At 49.0% G+C, this 20,117-nt stretch overlaps 1 protein-coding gene across 1 annotated transcript; it reads right to left on the reverse strand.

Moving 5' to 3' along the window:
* Window positions 1–534: 534 nt before the first annotated feature.
* ACTB (actin beta) lies at window positions 535–6,058 on the reverse strand. The gene is made up of 6 exons (XM_063314952.1): window positions 5,906–6,058; window positions 3,981–4,109; window positions 3,079–3,318; window positions 2,098–2,536; window positions 1,794–1,975; window positions 535–1,435 (listed from the first exon to the last, which is right to left on the reverse strand). The coding sequence occupies exons 2-6, from the start codon at window positions 4,101–4,103 to the stop codon at window positions 1,292–1,294; spliced, it is 1,128 nt and encodes a 375-aa protein (XP_063171022.1). The 5' UTR covers window positions 4,104–4,109; window positions 5,906–6,058; the 3' UTR covers window positions 535–1,291.
* Window positions 6,059–20,117: the final 14,059 nt, after the last annotated feature.

Below are 20,117 nucleotides of genomic sequence, written 5' to 3' on the forward strand. Positions count from 1 at the left end.
CATAGAACCTATCCAGGACCCTATCTAGGGAAAACATGGATCTATTTGGGAGCAGAAATACACCCTATAAAACAGCCTTTCTCAACCTTTTGACCCTGGAGGAACCCTTGAAATATTTTTCAGGCCTCAGGGAACCTCTGCACATCCAGGCTCAAAGATAGGCCAGTCACAAAATTAATATAGTCCTTTCATGGGTAGGCCTGTATAGATGCATTCGGTGTCCTCCAACTAAAAATGATGAAACTTAACTTTTTTGATGTGAAGTTGCCTGAATTTGAATTTTTTTTTTTTTAAATAAAATTGTGGTCTCCCAGGGAACCCCCCCCCCCCCCGTGTCCTCTCATGGAACCCTGGTTGAGAAACCCTGGTACGAAGGGAAGTTGGGAGAACTTTGTCCAAGGAAGCAAATTATCAAAAGAACCGGGGAGACCCACTCCGTGCCAGCTTTCTTCATTCCAGTTCTTCCCACTTTCACCTCCTACCCAAGTGTTGAATGATACCCTGTTGCATTGTTAGAAACCAAGCAGTCCACAGTTATGGTTGTGCATCTTTATTTGAAACTGGGTTTTGTTTTTTTGAGTCAGTGTACAGTTTTGCCTGCCCCTCCCTCTGCCCTGGTACCCCTTATACATACTGGCATCAAAAGTGTGGAAGGGCACGTCCCTTGGTGGGGGACACGGAAGGGAGAAGAGCCTTCACATGTAGATTGGGAAGAAGAGAAACACACACAGCCCATTTTTTTTCTTGACCTGACCCAAAATGTCTAAAAAAAAAAAATTCAGATGAAGATCAAGTGTGGCTTTTTAAAAAAGTTTTGTTTTAAGGCGCAAGATACAGAAAAAAGACACTTGAATCACTTCATGATTCACGCACAAGCAACATGTTATAGAAAACCAGAAATCTGTTTCTGCTCTTCTGGAAGAGCCGGGCTGCTGTTTTCATAGAGGCTGGTTTAACTTCCTCCCAATGCGTTATACGGTATTTGGAATGACTATTGTTTTCGAAAAAGAAACAACAACACACGCACAATCGAAGTCCTCAGATGCACTGCAGAACTGGGGGGCTTGGAGGGGGGGGTGTTCGCTCCAAAACTTTTTTTTTGCTTTTTTTTTTTAATAAAGGCTGCTGCCGTCAAAACTTTTTCACCGTTCCAGTTTTTATATCCTGAGTCAAGCGCCAAATAAACAAAGAAAGCCATGCCAATCTCAACTTTCGCTTATGCGCAGTTATGGGGATTATTTTTGTCAAAAAAAAGAGGAAAAAAATGCTATCGTGGTAACTAAGTCCTGCTTTAGAAGCATTTGCGGTGGACGATGGAAGGTCCAGATTCATCATATTCCTGCTTGCTGATCCACATCTGCTGGAAGGTGGACAGAGAGGCCAGAATGGAGCCCCCAATCCAGACAGAGTATTTACGCTCAGGTGGGGCAATGATCTGCAGGGGGGGAAGAAAGGGAAAGCCATTAGAATTAAAGTAAAATCAAGCTACTGGTCCTCAAGATCAATCAGGGGCGAATCTGCTCAGACCAAGGGTCACCTGCTCGTATTGAAAGAACGCGTGGGGCCAGACAAGCTCCCCAACTCTTGCACCCAATCTTCACAGTCTATCAAGCCCATTGGCCGTCCAGAGGGGACACTGCAAGGTTCCCACAATAAGACCAGGCATAGCAAAATAGCGGTTGCCAACCCGGCTTGCTTCTTGGGGCATCGAGATCGTCAGCGGCAGAACCACACTCAGCCAGACCGCATCACCACTCGTCGTGATGTTGTGTGGGCGAAAACGACAGCCTCACCTTGATTTTCATTGTGCTGGGTGCCAGCGCTGTGATTTCCTTCTGCATCCTGTCCGCAATGCCAGGGTACATGGTGGTGCCACCAGAGAGGACGGTGTTGGCATACAGGTCTTTGCGAATGTCGACATCGCACTTCATGATGGAGTTGAAGGTGGTTTCATGGATGCCACAGGATTCCATGCCTGCCCCAAAAGAAGATCCCACCGTGAGACCCCCATGCACCAGAGACCCCCGTTCCTCCAAGGAGCCATTCAACAAAGGCTCAGATTCTGCTGGGAGAAGAAGGCGGTCCTTCCTGACTTACCCAAGAAAGATGGCTGGAAGAGAGCTTCTGGGCACCTAAACCGCTCGTTGCCGATGGTGATCACCTGCCCATCAGGCAGCTCGTAGCTCTTCTCCAGGGAGGAACTGGAAGCAGCTGTGGCCATCTCCTGCTCAAAGTCCAGGGCAACGTAGCACAGCTTCTCCTTGATGTCACGCACAATTTCTCTCTCGGCCGTGGTGGTGAAACTGTAGCCTCTCTCTGTCAAGATCTTCATGAGGTAGTCGGTCAAGTCGCGGCCAGCCAGGTCCAGACGGAGGATGGCATGGGGCAGGGCGTAACCTTCGTAGATGGGCACAGTGTGGGTGACACCATCACCAGAGTCCATCACAATGCCGGTGGTACGGCCAGAGGCGTACAGGGAGAGCACAGCCTGGATGGCGACGTACATGGCTGGGGTGTTGAAGGTCTCAAACATGATCTAGGCGGGAGGCAAGAGACAAGAGTTAAGATCTCGGCCAACAGAGCTACGGTCCACCCCATGCGCAGAGGGCACCCCTGGAGAAGTCAACACATGCTAGACAGATACAAACCTTCATCCCAGGTGTTAAGGCAGACCACCCCCATTTGCACGTTCAATTCGGCAATCCCACCAGGTGAGAAAACATTACAGAAACCACTCAGAACAAGCCAAAAGTTAGGTTTTTTTTGGGGGGGGGGACAGAAAGAGACAGACAGAGAGGCAGCAGTGATACCCAAAAGCTGAGAAGACCAACAAGAGATAAAGCCTTTTTTTTTTTTTTTTTGGAAAGAGCAGATAAAAACCTTTCCAGATCCAGCAAGAGAGATTCAGATCAGAAAGGAAAATCCTGCAGAGATGGGGGATAAAAAAAAAGAGGAAAGAAAAGATGAACAAGGAGAATGAAATGATGGCAAGTATCCTTCATGTAGACAGGAGAACAAATCAGAGGGCAGATCACGGGCCGGTTTGCACGGGGCCACACAGCACAGCACAGTACACACCTGGGTCATCTTCTCCCTGTTGGCCTTGGGATTCAGGGGCGCTTCTGTCAACAACACAGGGTGTTCTTCAGGGGCAACTCTAAGCTCATTGTAGAAGGTGTGGTGCCAAATCTTCTCCATGTCGTCCCAGTTGGTGACAATGCCATGTTCAATGGGGTACTTCAGGGTCAGGATACCCCTCTTGCTCTGCGCCTCATCCCCAACGTAGCTGTCCTTCTGGCCCATTCCTACCATCACACCCTGGGGAAAGAGAAAAAGATGTCCAACCACACAGCCATTTACTAAAGCCCCTGGTAGAAGGGTCCCTGCAAACAAGCCCAGCTTGCTGGATGGAGCCCAGCTTTCAAAGCTGGCCCTTGAACCACCTGGGTGAAAAACCTAACACCTGGATTGAAAGCATAAGGCACCTTGTGCCCATGAAGGCTTAGAGGCTTGGCACAGAAGAGCTGGTCTCTTTGCAAAGTGCTCATGTTGTCCCATTGCCCCATATAGTAGTTTGTTTAGGCTGCAAAGGCTGCCTACTTGCAAACCGTGGTTTACAGGGTAGCAAGGCGACCACCCACGCCAACTGCAGCTGATTCAGTGAACCATGCCAAAAACAGCCCTTGACGGGCGAACCTGCTTGGGTTAACTCCTTACATTTGGCTCATTTATTCCAAGCTGGTCAAGAAAAGATCAAGAGGAGATACAGTGAAAGGGTGGGGATGGGGGAGGCAAAATATGATAGACCCAGGCTCCCCCTGCAAGGCTGCGAAGCTGCTATTCCTTGGGGGAACCTGGTGCCCAAGCTGCGCCAGACAGAGGCCAGCAAGGAGACCTTGAGGTCTAGCAGCTTGTCCGTCTGATTCCATGCCCCCTGGCTTCGAGGGAGCTGTAAACTGAGGGAGGATAAAGGTGCGTACCTGATGTCTGGGGCGACCAACGATCGAGGGGAAAACGGCTCTGGGGGCATCATCTCCAGCAAAGCCGGCTTTGCACATGCCAGACCCGTTGTCAACGACGAGCGCAGCAATATCGTCATCCATGGCGATCTGAGAATTGGGGGGAAAGACCACTGAAGGACCAGCCGGGCAGAAGCAGCCTGGCTGGCTGGCACGGCCCCACCCACTCCCTCAGTGCCTCCGGTGGCCACTAGGTGGCGCGCCTGGCGCTCTCGGGCACCCCTCGGAAGTGGCGCTCGGCTCCCACGTTATTGCCATATAAGGCAATAGCGAAGAGCGAGCAAGATGCGGCCCGGCAGCCAGCTTTCTTTGGAAAGCTTGGCCACGCCCTGCCTGTCCACCGCCACCGCCTCCTCCCTGGCAAGGGAGGGCCATGGGCATGCCCAAAGGCCAGCTCCTCACCCCCCAGCAAGGCTCATCCCAAACCCTCCACCCAGACAAGACCACGACCTGCCACCACTGGCCAGCCTGCCCCAGAGAGAAAGCTCAATGCCAGCCAGCCACACCGCTGGGGCTCCCTAAGATGTCTCCACCCCGGCTGGGCTGCTCAGCAGGGTAGCCTGGCGAGGCACGCCCACGGGCACCACGAGGCTGCTTGCCTCTCGAAATACCTGTTCTTCTCCCCACCCAAGGAGGTGGGGGGACAATCTGGATTGGCTGGGGGCTCAGGATCAACATGCTGGGTATTCAGTTTGCAAGCTGGGAGGAACCCCAAGAGGAAATAATTCCAGGCAAAGTGGGGGGGGACGGGACAAGAGCAGCCCATGCAGGCTTACCAGGCTAGAGCATGCCCCATCTGCTTGAATGGCCTAAAGCACCCGAAGGCCTTTTTAATTTTTTTTTAATGGAAATACCCCTCTAACACGAGGGCCCTGGTCCCTTAATGAGGACTAGCCGCTCGCTGCTTTGACACCTCCCAGCTTGCAACCCGCGTTCCAGGGAGGGCTAGTTCAAGAGAAGAGGGGCGCTCCGAAGGGAAATTCTGCAGCGTTTCCTGCGGGAAATCCCCTTCAGGGGGCTCAAGAACGCTCGTTTCCGCCCCCACCCCCCAGACCCACGGAACAAAGACCCTCCTCGGGACTCGGTCGTGATTGATCGACTCCCCCCTCCCCACCCACGTGCTCTTCCTTACAATAGAAAAATCGGCTCTGGCCCCGGAAACCCCCCGCCCCGGCAGGGCTGGGGTGCTCCCCCCGCCCGCGACTCAAGTGGGCTGCGGCCCCCCAATGCACCCCCCTTTCGAGGAAAGAGCCTCCCATTCCCCCTCCCCCAGCAGGAGAGCGGCCGGGCCCCCGCGCCAGCCGGCGCCAAGCCGGGAGGGAGACCGTCGCCTCGCCCCGCGCCTTTTAATTCGGATTCGGGGCATGGCCACGGCCCGGCCGGACCCCCTCCCTCCGGAGCACGCGGCCCTTCCCCGAGGCCCCCGATTGCGTGGCGCTTCAGAGACCCGGGGGAGGGGTCCCGCTCAAGGCCAGCGCGCCCCGAACCAGCCAAGCGGGCGAGCGGCGCCCCGGCTTTGGGGGGGGTCCCTGCAACGCCCGGCCCGGCAGCCCCCCTGCCCAATACCAGCCGGGACCCCCAATATGCATGCCTTGCAGGCGCCCCCACCCACCCGGGCAGGGGCGCGCCCTAAGCCCCATCCGCGCTGGCCATCGCAGGCGCCCGGCCAAATCCCGGGGCTGCCTACAGGCAGCCCCGGGCCGCTGAGCATCTCCAAACACGGCTGAGCCCCCCCTTGCAAAGGCGCCGCGAAGCCCCAAACAGACGGCGCACCCCCCAATCCCCCCCCCCAGGATAACATGCATCGGCCGCCGCCTCCTTCCGCACCCTCGCCCAGCTTGGCGGCTCCTGTTCCCACGGCCGCCGCCGCCGCCGCCATCGCTTACCTTTCGGGAGGTGGCGGCTTAGAAGCGCTCGGAGGTGCCTTTTGGAAACCCTTCGGGCGGGGGGGAGGGAGCAAGCGAGGCAGCTGAGCGATCCACCGGCGGACGAAGAAGACCGAACGACGCTTAACGACTGCGCGCTTTGCCGCCGCGCGCTGGGTTTTATACGGGCTGGGCGCCGAGGCTCTCGCCATAAAAGGCAAGTTTCGGAATGGCCCGTCCGGATTGGCTGCGCCTCCCGCTCACTCACTCGCCACCGTCTCGATGCGGTTCTTTTTTCCCCTGGTTCCTTCCTCCTTCTCGCCTTTGGAAAAAAAAAAAGCATACCCGAGCTGGAGGGGGGAAGGACCCATTTTGCAGAGGGGCTGCTGTTGCTCCTGGGGGCTGCGGCTTCCCTTATTTTGCTCCCGCTTGGCGAGAACGCGGCCCAACTTCAGAGCAGCGAGTTGCCTTGGCGAGTCTCTCTCTCTCTCTCTCTCTCTCTTTTTTCTCTCTCTCTCTTTTGGGACCAGAGAAGGATGGTGGAAAAAACCTATTCCGATGTCCTTCGGGTTTTTTTCTTTTAAGGATTTCTCCCGCCCAGGAGAAAAAAATATTTTTTTTTGGTTTCACCTGGGAACAGCGCAGAGCGGTTTGCGACGGCTAAAGAAGGAAGCCCAGTTTCCCTCCTCCGCACCCTCAGTTCCCGAGCGGCAGAATGGTGGGTTTTCTTGGAGAAAAAAAAAAAAGAGGAAGGGGAATGCAGCTGTGGTGCTGGCTGAGTTACAGAGATTTACTTCCGAGGAAGCATCTCAAAGTGGGGCTGCGAAACTTTGGTGCACAACCAGGAGAAGAAGAATGGCCTTGCTCATCTTTGCCAAATGTGAAGTTGTCATCTTTGGAGGGTGAGGGCACTTGGGCAGGCCCCCTTTAATCAATGGGATGGCCATGCCCTCTTCCAGAAAAGCTGGAAGGTAGAACCCCGACCCAGCCAAGCCCTAGCAGCCTTCCCCAACTCGGTGCCCTCTAGATGTGATGGGCTGCCATGCCACCAGCAGCTGTTTTCTAGGGGAGGCGCTGAGGACAGTTGTCTTGATGAAGACAAGGTTCCTTCCTGATTAAGGTACTGATGTGACTCATGTTGGGCTGAACTTCAGCACTCAGTGTCTTGGAAGTTTTCTCCCCTGCAAAAGAAGCTTCTGGTTTTCTATCTTATGTTCAGGGTGCTTGAGAATTCCTTTCTAATTTCTCTAGGTAGCCATTTTTAGCTGACTTCTTCACTGGAAGTGAGGGAAAGGAGGCTGTTGCTGGCTTTGTTTTCTGTTCCTCATCTGAAGCCTTCCTCCCTGTTCACACTTCCCCATCTGGAAAAGTTCTCGGGAGGGTTCCCACCTCCAGAGCCTGGTGAGGGGATTGTGCAATAAAAGCGAGTCCATGTATGCCCAGGAGAACTGGTCTACAAGGCCAAATAATTTTTGGCTTAATCTGCTCAGATGGAAAGGAGCAAAGTGCTAGGAATACAGGGGAATTTGACCTCTAGTTATATTGTGAGTTGGTCACTGAAGAGACAAAGCTCTGAAATTAAGTGCTTGGGAGACAATTTGTGCAGAATTAGAAGTCCCAGAAGTTCTATCCCATTGAAATAACCTCTCCTGAAAAAAGCCAAATTATGATAGGACACGTCTAAGGATGTCAAATGGAGCCCAATGAAGATTCCACAAATCTGTGGCCCCGGATACATCTCTCTGGAAGTCTGGCTGATCACAGAGGAAACAGGGATGCCAGTGGACCTTCATATCTGACCCAAGCAGGGATCTTCTGACGTTCTCAAGATGTTCCTCTGTTCTGCAACAAGGATGCCTTACCAAACCCATGCAACCCTTAAAAGGCACTAATTCTCAAAATCGTTTTCGGTGCATTGCCACAAAAACAATCCGTTATATCAGCTGTTGCCTACAAATGGTGCAGAGTTAATACATGCGTAAAATACTGAAATACACTCTGCTGTGTTCAATAGGCCTTACTTCCTAGTAGCATCTTCCCTTAGGGCAGCAGTGACTTCCAGATATATTATTAGTCTGCAAAGTCCCATAGTTGGGAATTGGTTCCAGCCACCATTGCAGCGATGATGGGAGCTGGCATAGTTCCTCTGAAAGCAGCAGGTTGGGAAAGCTGATATACAATACCACGTTTATTCCACCCAGGACTTCAGTCCCCTTACTAGAACCCTGTCAGGGTTCTGTGTTCTTGCTCACTGCAATGCTGTATTATGAGATCTGAAACTACGTTTAAGATCACCTAAATATGTTTAGGAAATTCCCAGCCACCCCCTCACAACTGAAAGGAGTTTCAACGGTGCTCTGCCTTTCCTAAGTGAAGCAAGACCTGCTTCTGTAGAGGGGTGGACTTGGGGAAAATTCAGCTGAGTTCCCCAAGTCCCACCTGACCAGTGGGGAGGAACCGGAAAGACTTGGCTTCACAACCAGACCCGTGGGATGACCAGTGCAGATCCACGTCATTCCACCTTCTTTCTTCTCAAAGGACTCCTGAGAAAGTTCTCCTTTGCTTGACCCTCATGGTAACAGAACCGACACAGGTACAAGTGGGCAGAGTTGGGACCGCTGTGCCATTTCTCAGCTCACCTGTGGGAAGGCGAGCTGGAGCTTCAAGCCGGTGTCAATAACATCAAGTCATGAAACAGGACATCTCCCCAGGTATTCAGATATCACCACCAGGTCACTAGGGGGTTCTTCACCAGCTTCAGCATTCCTCCTCCACCGTGTACTTTATAATAAAAGGGAGAAGCCACAGGCCATTCATTTTTGGCCTTCCCAGGGACTTTAGGGGAACCGTAGATCTCCACCAGTTGCAAGGTGAAGTCCCTTTAAATCAAACTCAATGCATAACCCCATGGAACACTTCCATGGAGTTTTCTTGAAAACCATATGGGAAGGGTTTGCCAATGTCCTTTTCTGAGAATTTTTCTTTTCCTTTTTTAGTTCCCAATTTAACCTACAGCTCATCCAAGGACTAACTAGTCCCAACCCTGCTTAGCTTTGCCAAGTCCAATCCATGTCAACTAAATACAGCAGTTTAATTTCAGAGTGCAGGCAGAGACACCACCCTGGGATGGACTATTTTTGGCCCCACCCACACTGCAGGCAGCCTTTGAGGGGGACAGGCAACAGAGGCTCTATCTGGCCATTCTTTTTGCACTCCTGCCATTAGGGGGCGTTAGACTAGTCTCCCCCCACCTGGTCATATTTTGATTGCAACTCTAGTCTTCTTAAAGCAGATTGACCCATTGGTTGATGATGCCAAGGGATGTAATCCTGGGCATTGGCTATGCCAGGCTGGTGTAGGCTGCCTGGGCCAAACAGGCCCAGAGAGACAGATGGAAAGTGAAAGCATGGGCATGGAGGAACTCTAAGCAGTTCAAAAGTGAAATCAGAAGTCCAAGTCATTAGAGGAGCATGCATGTCAAAGCACTGGGGGGAAAGGAGGGGTCCTTCTGAGCACACAATGCACACAGCAGGCATCAGACCCACTTTGCGAAAATTGCAGACTCTGCTGTTGCCAGAGGGCCACTAGCTCGGTCCCTTAGCACGGCCCCAAGACCAAGAGAGGGGCCCCACCCTATAAATACTACTGTGCCCTTGCACTGTCTCTTCCAGTCCAGCCAGAGGAAGGCAAAAAGGATTCTCCATCTGTCCAGCTAGGCAACAAATTGAAGATGCTACGTTGTGTAGCCATGAGTGAGGCAATCCAAACACAATATAATCCAATGACAGGAGTCCATAAGACAGTGTGATTGTTTGGAAACCTCCCATTTTTGTCATTCCCATTAAACTGTCCCACCTGGATCTTTGGGTGAATCGAGGTATTTTGTTCCCAGACAGCGTTTTTAGGACATCTTGGTATGCAAGGAAGTGAGAATTGCATCCCCCAGGTAGCTATCTGTTCTCCACCCTGTCTTGCTCAGGGCTAAATCATCGTAAGAGGAGAGGCTGTGCCCTGCTGAGGCTGATACGGCTGAGCTCACCCATGTAGGCGTGAAGTTCCACAACCTCAACTTTATCACTGTCCTCCTCTCTCTCTTTCCACAAAAGGCAAAGATCATCCAGGACTATCCAGACTTCCAAAAAAAAAAAAAAAAGCACCAATGGTTTAAAGATTTCATCTCCAGGGGATTGTTGCTGCTACCAACGTCATCGTCAACTTCAATCAATCAGTCGTGTCCTGGCACATCAACAACAAGTCTTCTGCCGACTTTCTTAAGCCAGGTTTATCTATCCATTTTGTTCAGCGTCTTCTGCTCCATTTGGCACCTTCTCTTTTCAGGAAAATGTCTCCTCAGCTATGGATATTTTTGGATGAAAGGCCTGCATTTGTGAGGATCAAGAGTTCTGTTCTGATTTCCCAACCTTTTCCCAGGCTGTTCTAATTGGGGTAGGCCTTCTCTCTTCACGAAGTGGTTCCAACCAATCAGGAATCCTAGAGTGAACGCCATGATGTCATGCCAGCAGGTAGCCCATCAGGCTGGGCCACAAATCATTATTATGGGGAGCAAATTAAGAGCCGCCTCACCCTGTGTTGGTCAAGTTGCCCCATTGTTGTATGCCCAGCATAAGAACATGTGAACTGTGTATAGAATGGCCTCATCAACAGAACACATTGCTTCACACTCCACATGCTTCAAGCAAATGCTGAGCCAGCTATAGAGAAGCAGCAACTAAGCCTTCTATTTCAGCTTTCAGGACTTGCTCCACACAGTGTCTCAAAGGCTGGGCAGCCTCTCCAGCTCACAAAACTGAACCAGAGCTCCTTGTAGGCCAGGCCTCATCTGTTGCTTGCCTAAAGGAGGTGCAAGCCTTATCATCGCTCTGCAGATGTCACTGTTTGAAAGTCACAATACAGAATGCTCATGGGTTGTCTGAGCACGGCTGCCATCAAGATAGGGCCAGCTTCACCTCCTTTTGCTTCCCTGAAAGAGACCGGACCAGCGAATAGCTTTCCCCAAATACTCAGTGGAAATTTTGCAGGCTGGGCTACAATTCTCACTTGCAAGGAAGAGCTAGACCTCGGTGTTCCCAAAAAGCCAAGATGTTGCTTGCGGTGGACAATACCCAAGGAAGAACGGTCCAAACAGAAGAGGATTCCTATGAGAGAGAGAGCCAGTTCAGGCTTGGGCGTTCAACCGGGTTGAGAGCCAGTTTGGTGTAGCGGTTACGGCACCAGGCTGGAAAGCGGGAGGCCGTGAGTTCGAGTCCCAGCTTAAGCCTGAAGCCAACTGAAGGACTTTTGGGCCAGTCCCTCTCTCCCAACCCAGGGAAGAAGGCTACGGCCAACCCCTTCCAAAAACATTGCCAGGAAAACTGCAGGGACTAGTTCAGGTAGTCACCAGCAATGAAGGCTGACTCAAAGGGACAAAAAACCCCAAAATAATAAAATAAAATTGTATTTTTAGTGGAATGTTATTTTTATTGTTGTAAGCCACCCCAGAGTCATTGTGTACAAGTTGGGCAGTCAAGAAGTTCAATAAATAAAATTTTTTTAAAAAAAATTCGACTTGGTCCGTTCTGATTGCACAACTGTCCGGCTCCACTGATAGCATTTCACAAGGGTTACAGCCAAAGTCCCGTTCATTTTTCCCCACTTTTTGCATCTTTCTTTTCTTCTCAAAGCACATGAAGGAAGAGATTAATTAATGCCTTTTGATGGATAGCGTTGGGAGCTGTCCATCTGGAGACGCCCTTGCTGTCTCCAGAGTTCTAAGGGTGCAATCCTGGGGCTCCAAGATCCCGCACCTTCCCCCCCGCCCCCATTTTTTCCTGAACTCAGAAATCCAACGCTGAGGATATCTCCCCAATGAAGCATGGGGTCCAAGGCTGAAAATCATGGGAATCTTAAGACATGTATTTACAGTCCAATTATATTTCCTCTCTGTCCATTTTGTCATCTAAGGCAAAACTTTGATACCCATTTAAGGAATTTGATCTAATATAGCTAGAAATTGCAACCCCTTAAGTTTGTAGTCCTCATGGTCCATTCAGAACTGTTTTTAGTGTTAGTTTATTGTAAACCGCCCAGAGTCTCCCATCGGGTGATATAAATTTAATAAATAATAATAATAATAATAATAGCTAGAAAGAAAAATAAATTGTTTGGGTTGTATCTGGAACACTTTATAAGATCCTGTAATGATTCAAATTAAATAATTTCAGCTCCCTTGACCTCTGGCTGCATTATGAATGCTTATTTTATGCCCCATCATAGTTCATATGATCTCAGAAGAAAAATTAAACCTACCAGGTATTAACTGGCAACCTCTTGACTCGATTTATAGCATCCTACGGTTCACCCATTACGAGTTTGCCCTCTATAAAATTAGCAAGCAACCCTTCCTGTTTGAATGAAGAGGACTAGTAACTAAGCACCTGTCTTAGCTTAACAACAGTGAAGAAAGTTTGGACTGTCTCCTAGATCTGATGCCATGAATGTCAGAATTTCAAAAGGTCTGCTGATACATCCACACTATGTGGGCCTAAGGTGCTTTGGAACACAAGTTCTTGACAAAATGCTGAACATCCCCATCTGCCTTTAAAAACAACTGCAACCCCTTAAGTTTGTAGTCCTCATGGTCCATTCAGAACTGGTCAAAGATGAAACAGCAGCTGCTTTTTTTTTAAGCAAGAAAATCCACACTCAATTGTTCAACAACATTTTCTGGGATTCTAAAGACCATTCTTGGAGCCTTCAACTTTTCATGAGGCAAAGCGGTGCAAAAAAGCAGTAAGTGGAAGAAGAGGGCGTTTAAAAGAACCCAAACAATAGGTCAGATATTATGGCTATAGATTTTGACTCATTCTAAAAGATGGGGACTGTAGACCTCTGAAAGGCTGAAAGCATGGGAATCTTAAGACCAGGCCAAGACATGTATTTACAGTCCAATTATATTTCCTCTCTCTGTGTCCCATTTTGTCGTCTTAAGGCAAAGCTTTCCTGGAAAAGAAAGCATTCAAAGATTTTGCTTTATTTCTAAATCTACGCTGCATGTTTCTAAGAAGTGTGAAGGCACAGATGTAACATTTCATGAACTCAGAGTGCATTTATGCCCAACTCCACCTATTCTTTCTCCCTCCTTGGCTCAGCATCCTGTTTCTGCCTTCTGCAGCTCAAATCTTCCCTTCCTTTTCTTTCTGGCACTAACTATGGATATTTTGCTTTTGTGGTGGCTTTTCATATCCCTCCATTTTGTCCTAAAGATAGATTGAAAGTGGCAAGCCAAAAGCCATCAGCTAGGTCAGAAGTGAACAACCTTTTTCTGGAAGAGAAGGAGAAATTCAGCCAACTTGAGCTACACGGGAAACATCTAGTATCATGGAGAGAAGGACAACCTTACCCCCCTTTTATCCTTTTGAGAGCCTAGGAGTTTAAGAATGTAAAATAGGGACATTCAATAGTTCCCATGTATCCTATTAACTTCACTGAATTTATTTAAATGACCCTGAAGTGCATCCTCAGTTTTGTTGCTGTGGCTGATAGCTTCATCTTCCTTCTGGAGGACAACTCCTACAATGCCATCAGAAGGCCAAAATGTCCTGGAAAAGTCATGCCCTTTTGAACTTCTGCTAAATAACCAGGAATCATCATCTGGAAGACACTAGATGAAGGACAGCTAATGCAAAAGTCCCCATTAAAGAAAGTCACGGCCAAGATACAACTCTGCTGGATTACTTATTCATTGACAAAAGGAGGTTGCAAATGTTGTAACTAATTCAAAGAGAAGTCTTGGGCATGCTCTAGCTGGTCAACTCTAGCTGGTCTTGCACCACTTCAGGCACACGCTCCCTTCTTACAGTTCTCCATTGTTCAACATGGCTTCAACCAGGTCCACCTTCCAGCTGAGGACTTTTTGAAGACCATCCTACCAGAGCCCATCCAACAGCCTTCTGTAAAATAGAGCCCCCAATTGTCAGCCAAAAGCCTCAGCGTAGGAACCAGAGGCAGCACAACCCTTTCTCTTGGAGATCGGCCCTGTCCACTTATCTTGCACGTACAAAGGCTGCGATAATGTTTCAGCTTCCTGATCATACTTCCTTTCTCCTCACTTCCTCACATGACCCCACTGTCTTGCAAAACAGCCTTGCAAGCTCTTTTCCAGGGCAGATGGCCGATGTCAGCAACCAGGGAAGGAAGCTGGTGCCCCCGGGTTGATGGTGGAAAGAAGACAATCCTCAAATCCCATTAGCACAGGAAGAGTGGAGGAGCTTTCTGAAAACTTGCTTTTAGACTATTGGAGAAGGGAAGGAATTGATGATTGCATGTTTCTGGGGTGGAAAAAGCAGGTATGGAGTATCTAAACAGGGGAGGAATGGCTGCTTGACATCCCGCTCAGGAGCACCTGGCACCCATTCATTCACTCATCCATTGTCCTTTAATGCTACTCAACAACCTAGATATTATTGCAGCTCCCTCTTAGATTGTCATTCTGTGCAGCTGCTGCAGCAAAGGGGAACCCACCAGCCAACGCGGAAAGGGGATCGAAAAGACTCCGAATGCACATTGCCAACAAACCCCGAAGAGATTCCCTTAATTACAGCTGCTCAATGATTTCACCTCTATCTGCTGGGCTCTGAAGATGAGAATCAGCTCATCTGATTCTCTATTGGCCTATTGGCCTATTGGCCAATCTCAGTGACAGCCGTCCTGCCACATCATTTCTCAGATGAAACAGGAAGTGGTCTGTGCTAAGAACAAGGAGTTGGCCATTTCTGAGCAGGTATTGCACTGGAGGGACATGTTTGGAAATAGTGTCAAAAGAGAAGGCTCTTGGTACTTAATTACTTAATAGGAGTCATTTCTATTTGGAGGTCAAACTGAAGCCAGGTTAAACTGTGGCTTAAGGGTGCACATCTACCCAGAGAAAATGAGAAAAGGAAGCTGGTTATGGCAAGATCTGAAGACTTCCCATGGAATGCTCATGCGCTGCATGGAGGAGGTTGCACATAAGCCCTCCCCACAAGGCACCAGGTAGTTTTTTCCCCATCTCCTCTTCTCACCTGAGCCCTGCAGGTAAGCCAACAATACGCTGAACACAATGCAGAAAGCAGTTAAGAGCTGAACATCCAGGAGAAAGGAAGTTCTTTCTTTGCTCTCTTAACGATACGGTGCTTTGCCAAATTGGCAGTTGGCTGTCCTCAGCAACCTCCAGGGCACAATAAGGCAGGGTCCCATCCTGTCTCCTGAACAGCTACAAAACTGGCCCAGCGCATGCCTGTTTCCTGGTGGAATCTCACTCTTGTTTTTCATGCCTATGAGTCATAATATTTCATCATCTGAAGGCACTTGAAGAGTCATCATATCAGCATCTTCCCTCTGCAATGGGCGGGCGGGCAGGGTGGGGGGAGAACGAGCTTTAGTAAAGGCCCCCAGCTGTCCCTGGATGCTGGATGGAAGGGTTACAGCAGGGTATATGGGATGCCAGAAGGGTGGAGCTGAATCGGACTTCTTGAGTCAAAGAAACCCACATTTCCCCATCTGCTGAACTGTGCAATTTTGTACATGTCTCCTGAAAAGGAAATTTCACCCAGCTGAAAGGGAAGTCCTGCTTCAGGAGTGGACAGGGAAGTCTGCTCCACCCAAGCCTCCACCACATTTCTGGGGAATGTGGCCCCTGGCAGAAGATGTGTTTGGGGAACCCAAACTAGAAGAGAGGGGAAAAATCGGCTGCCCCCTTAGATCATCCTGGTGATGTTTCCAGTCTAAGATAGGATCAAACATGGATGGGTCCTTTGGGATCTTCTCTGGATGTACTCTTCCGCACCCCATCAATAGATGAATGCGTTGGGTCGGGATGTGGTGGAGGCCCTTTTCCATGGTTGGGCTTCGTCTTTGGAACTCTATGCTACAGGAAGGTCCATCCTGCCAACTCTCTGATGGTCTCCTGACCTCTCCCTTCCACAGCTGCTCTGGGCTGCCAAGTTGCTTCTTTTCCCCCTGGCCTGCTGCATCACTTGAGAAGTTCTATCTGCTACTTCTTCCCATTCTTGTTCATTCTCATTCTTCCCCCCTCCTTGCAACTAAGCATTACTTTGAATGAAAATCTGCATCGTAACCAAGGCCACTGCCACAAATAATTTTCTCTCCCTGCTCCCGCACATGAGAAAAATGTGTTCCTTGAAACTGGAGCAATTCTGTCCAGCTTTTCCACCAGGCCCATCCCGGTGGGCTTGTTCCAGACACCAAACCCCTCGTTTCCAAGGACAACACTCATTTTGGGTGGCACCCCTCATCACCCCAACAGACTCTGATTGATTTAGCTCCCCGACTATCTGGCCTCCTCCTGGTCACCCGGCCCATCTGACATTCTCTTCTCTCCATAAATGGTTGCAATTTGGAACTCCCCCCCCTCCCTCCCTGTTGAAAGCAAGTGGGAAGTTGCTGGGAATCTTAGGAATGTCCAATACAACATGTGCAATGCATTTCCAGCTAGTCTGCTGGGGGTGGGATGGGGAGCAGGCTCTTTCTCCCCCCCTCAAAACCTTCAAGAGGCCCAAAGAAATCTATGGTAAAGTCAGCCAAAGGGAACTAGGCCGTGCCAAAATATTGTTCCTTGGTCTTCTCCCCCCCCCCACCCCGCTTCCTGATTTCTTTGGGACTTTCCATCTGAGTTTGGCCGTTCCTTCTATTTCATCCCTCCCTGTGGCCACCTCTCTCCAGTTGGATACATTAACTCTCTTTCTTTCTCGACTCCCCCGTTGGTTCCTTCTCTGCCCTTCCTATCTCTGGCACATTTTACTTCTCTCCCACGTCCTCTGAAGCTTCAGCCCGGTCAGCGTCAAGCAGTGAGGGATGTCCTTGTCTTCTTTTTGGGTTGAATAGTTTAAAGTTCAGGGTGGGGTTTTCTTCCCCACACCCGGGGGGGGGGTCTGAGATAAGGAAGAGGTGAGGCTCATCCAGGTATCAGGAATTCTCCACCTGGAGGACACCTAGGGCAGATTGGATAGAACACCTGCTCCGATTCCCAGCATCGTTTATATTTCTTTCTTCCTGGCCCCTCCAGCGCCAAGAAAGTGTCCAGGACTGCACCCTTTTATGGAAAGGAGACGAGTCGTAGTGGGTTGAGCTGCTTTACTCTAGAGCAAGTATCTTGTCCTCAGCTGTGGTGCTCGATCAGCACAACAAATCTAAGAACTTCCTTTTATGTCCAATGGCGTGGTTCCCACGCTTGTCAGGTATGATATTATTAAGCTCTGCTGAAGAAGAAGAAGAAGAAGAGGAAGAAGAGGAAGAAGAGGAAGAAGAGGAAGAAGAGGAAGAAGAGGAAGAAGAAGAGGAAGAGGAAGAGGAAGAGGAAGAGGAAGAGGAAGAGGAAGAAGAAGAAGAAGAAGAAGAAGAAGAAGAAGAAGAAGAAGAAGAAATAGGTTCTTCTTCCTTGTCTTTCCTTGGCCTTTGGACCTGGCGGGTTACACCAGGGATTGGTGACCTTTCTCTAGCAGGGGCAGCAAAGATTCTGAATATCCTCTGAGTATGTCGACAGGGCCTTCCCATCTCCCCAGCTGGAGCCAGGAAGAGCAGGATTTTGCGCAGGACCAATGGCAGAACCTCTCTATTTTGGCAGCTCTTGAAACCAAACTCTTGTCCTCCCTTTGACTGCAGTTCAAGAATTACTTTGGAGGAGAAGAAAAAAAAGCACAAACAGGATGGTTAATAATCTCTTATCAATCTCCACAAATACTCGGTGACTAAATGCATCAGATTATATCACTCCCCATTGTTTTATGCCAGGCTGATAAAAGGAGACAATGGGCTAGCCCAAACTTTGAGGGAACAAGGAGACATCACTCTCAATTCCTTATTTGGTCAAGCCTTGCACTCATAAAAGGATCCACAAACTCGAAGGATGCATTTGGATGGGGTATATCTAGCGCCATCCATTCAGACAGATAATATAGAGCTTGTCCCCCCCACCCCGATAATTTGTGGAAATACAAAAAAAATCCAGGACTTTCCTAAAATTCTGCTGAAGATCAGCAATAAGGACTGCCTTCGCTTGATGGGGTGGGTTCCCCAGGTGGATGCCGGCAGATGCCGTTTGTTTGACCCTCACTCGGTAAGAGACGTCTTACATTTCTGACCTAGGATTGCAGAAAGCCAGATTAACAATCTCACGAGTAACGCAGTCTATGGAGAACTGGCACGTGTACATGCAAGATAAAGCAATTAGAGATGAGCTGCCAACACCCAGATGTTGCTTCTGATTTCTGCAAGCCAGCAATAATATTGATCATTTTATTTATTTATTTATTTATTAATCAAATTTATCACTGCCCATCTCCCCCCAAGGAGGGCCTCTGGGCGGTTTACAATAAGACACAGTTAAAACAATGCAATATAAAACTATAGAATAAATATAATACATAATGAAATATAAATATGATTTGACACATCAAACTGCACCTTTCCTGCCGTCGACACATTTCGCTGGTGGTGGCTGAACTGCAGTTCTTTCTGCAGCCTGCCGCCCTGATGGCTAGAAACTTTTTAAAAAGTCAAAAGGAAGGAAAGCTGAGATGCCGCAAACACTGTGTTTTGCACTGTAGCATAATGTTAATGTTTTAGACATGTGCAACTGTAACTTGGAAAATACTTATACTGGTATACTATCTAGGAACATTGCAGACAATGGAATTTTTTAGCATTTATGCACATCTTCACAAGCATCCAGAAGAAGCTAAAATGACGTGTGTCATGAGGCAAATGATGCAATTTGTGTGAGTTGTGTTATGATGTCATGATGCAAATAATGTCATTACATCGTTCCCATCATTTGCATGGTGATGTCACGAAGCATGAGATGCCACGCCCCCCACTTGCCAACAACCAAGCACCTGTTCTCTTGTTTTATCATCTTTCTACCTTCTTTTCAGATAAATACTGTCTCCCAAATTGCAAAGACAAAATACACAAGGAAAGAAGGAAGGGTGGAAAAAGAGAAAGAAGGAAAAACAACTCAGTAGTACCAGGAAAAAGAAGTGTGTCTGCACAAGCAAGTTGGATTCTCCTTGTCGGATATGCTCTAATATAGGGTGTTCCCCCATCTCAAATATATAGAACTAACGGTCATAAATGCGAACCAGTTGCCAAGCCCCCAAATTGTGATCACATGACCATGGGGACACAACAATGGTCGTAAGTGTGAGCACTGGTTGTAAGTCAGTTTTTTTCAACACCATTGTAAGTCTGAACCATCACTAAACAAATGGTCATTAAGTGAGGACTACCCATATTTGAAACTGTGGTTAACTTTTCCAGTCCATGTTTATTTAATTTATTATATTTGTTATAGCCACCCAGTCTCTTAGACTCTGGGTGGCTTATGAGATTCAGAAACAATAACACAATTAAACATGCATAGACACAGGCACCCTGGACTAATGCAAGGAAAGGCAGCTGCCCTGGATATATTTATTTAAGCACTGGTTAGCTTTCTATCTGTCAGCCTTACCAGGTGGACCAGACAGGAAACACGACCAGATGAACTAATTCCACCTTATTGTAAAGCTACATTAACAGAATCTTGCAAGTCTGAAAGTACAATTTCCACCACCACCACCCGGTCTCCTTTACAGCCTGAGAAACTAGGGAGGGTCCCTTCTGAGCCTCTTGCCCCACCCACTATCCAGCTGCGGGCTCTGCCCTCTCTTATCTGACCGTTCCCTTGGCAGCATCTCTTTACGCCATCTCCCAAGGTCTTTCCCACATACCATTACAAGAATCTTGCAAATCTGAAAGTACAATTCTCCCTGCCACCTTTACAGTCTGAGAAGTTAGGGAGGTCCCTTCTGAGCCTCTTTCTCCACCCATTATGCAGCTGTGGGCTCTGCCCTCTCTTATCTGACCATTCCCTAGGCAGCATCTCTTTACCCTGTCTCCCAAGGTCTTTCCCGTGTGCTGTTACACCATCCCCTTTCCTCCAGGAGCTCAAAGCAGAGCACCCAACAAGGCCTCCCCTCATTTCCCCCCAACCCTGTGAGGCCCTCTGGGCTTGGAGGCCAACCCTGACCAGAGGAAAGCCCCCAACTGTGGCTAAGGAACCACCTGGTTTGGTTAGAAGAGAGTGGTGCCCATTTTCCTGCAAGCATCTTTGTGAATGGGCAACCCCAACTCCTGTAAAATGGGCATTGCAGAGCCTCCCCGCAGCCTGGGACAGATGGGCGTGCAGGCATGCACA

The sequence above is a fragment of the Candoia aspera genome, chromosome 14 (assembly GCF_035149785.1).
Source record: "Candoia aspera isolate rCanAsp1 chromosome 14, rCanAsp1.hap2, whole genome shotgun sequence".
In the NCBI taxonomy this organism is placed as follows: domain Eukaryota; kingdom Metazoa; phylum Chordata; class Lepidosauria; order Squamata; family Boidae; genus Candoia; species Candoia aspera.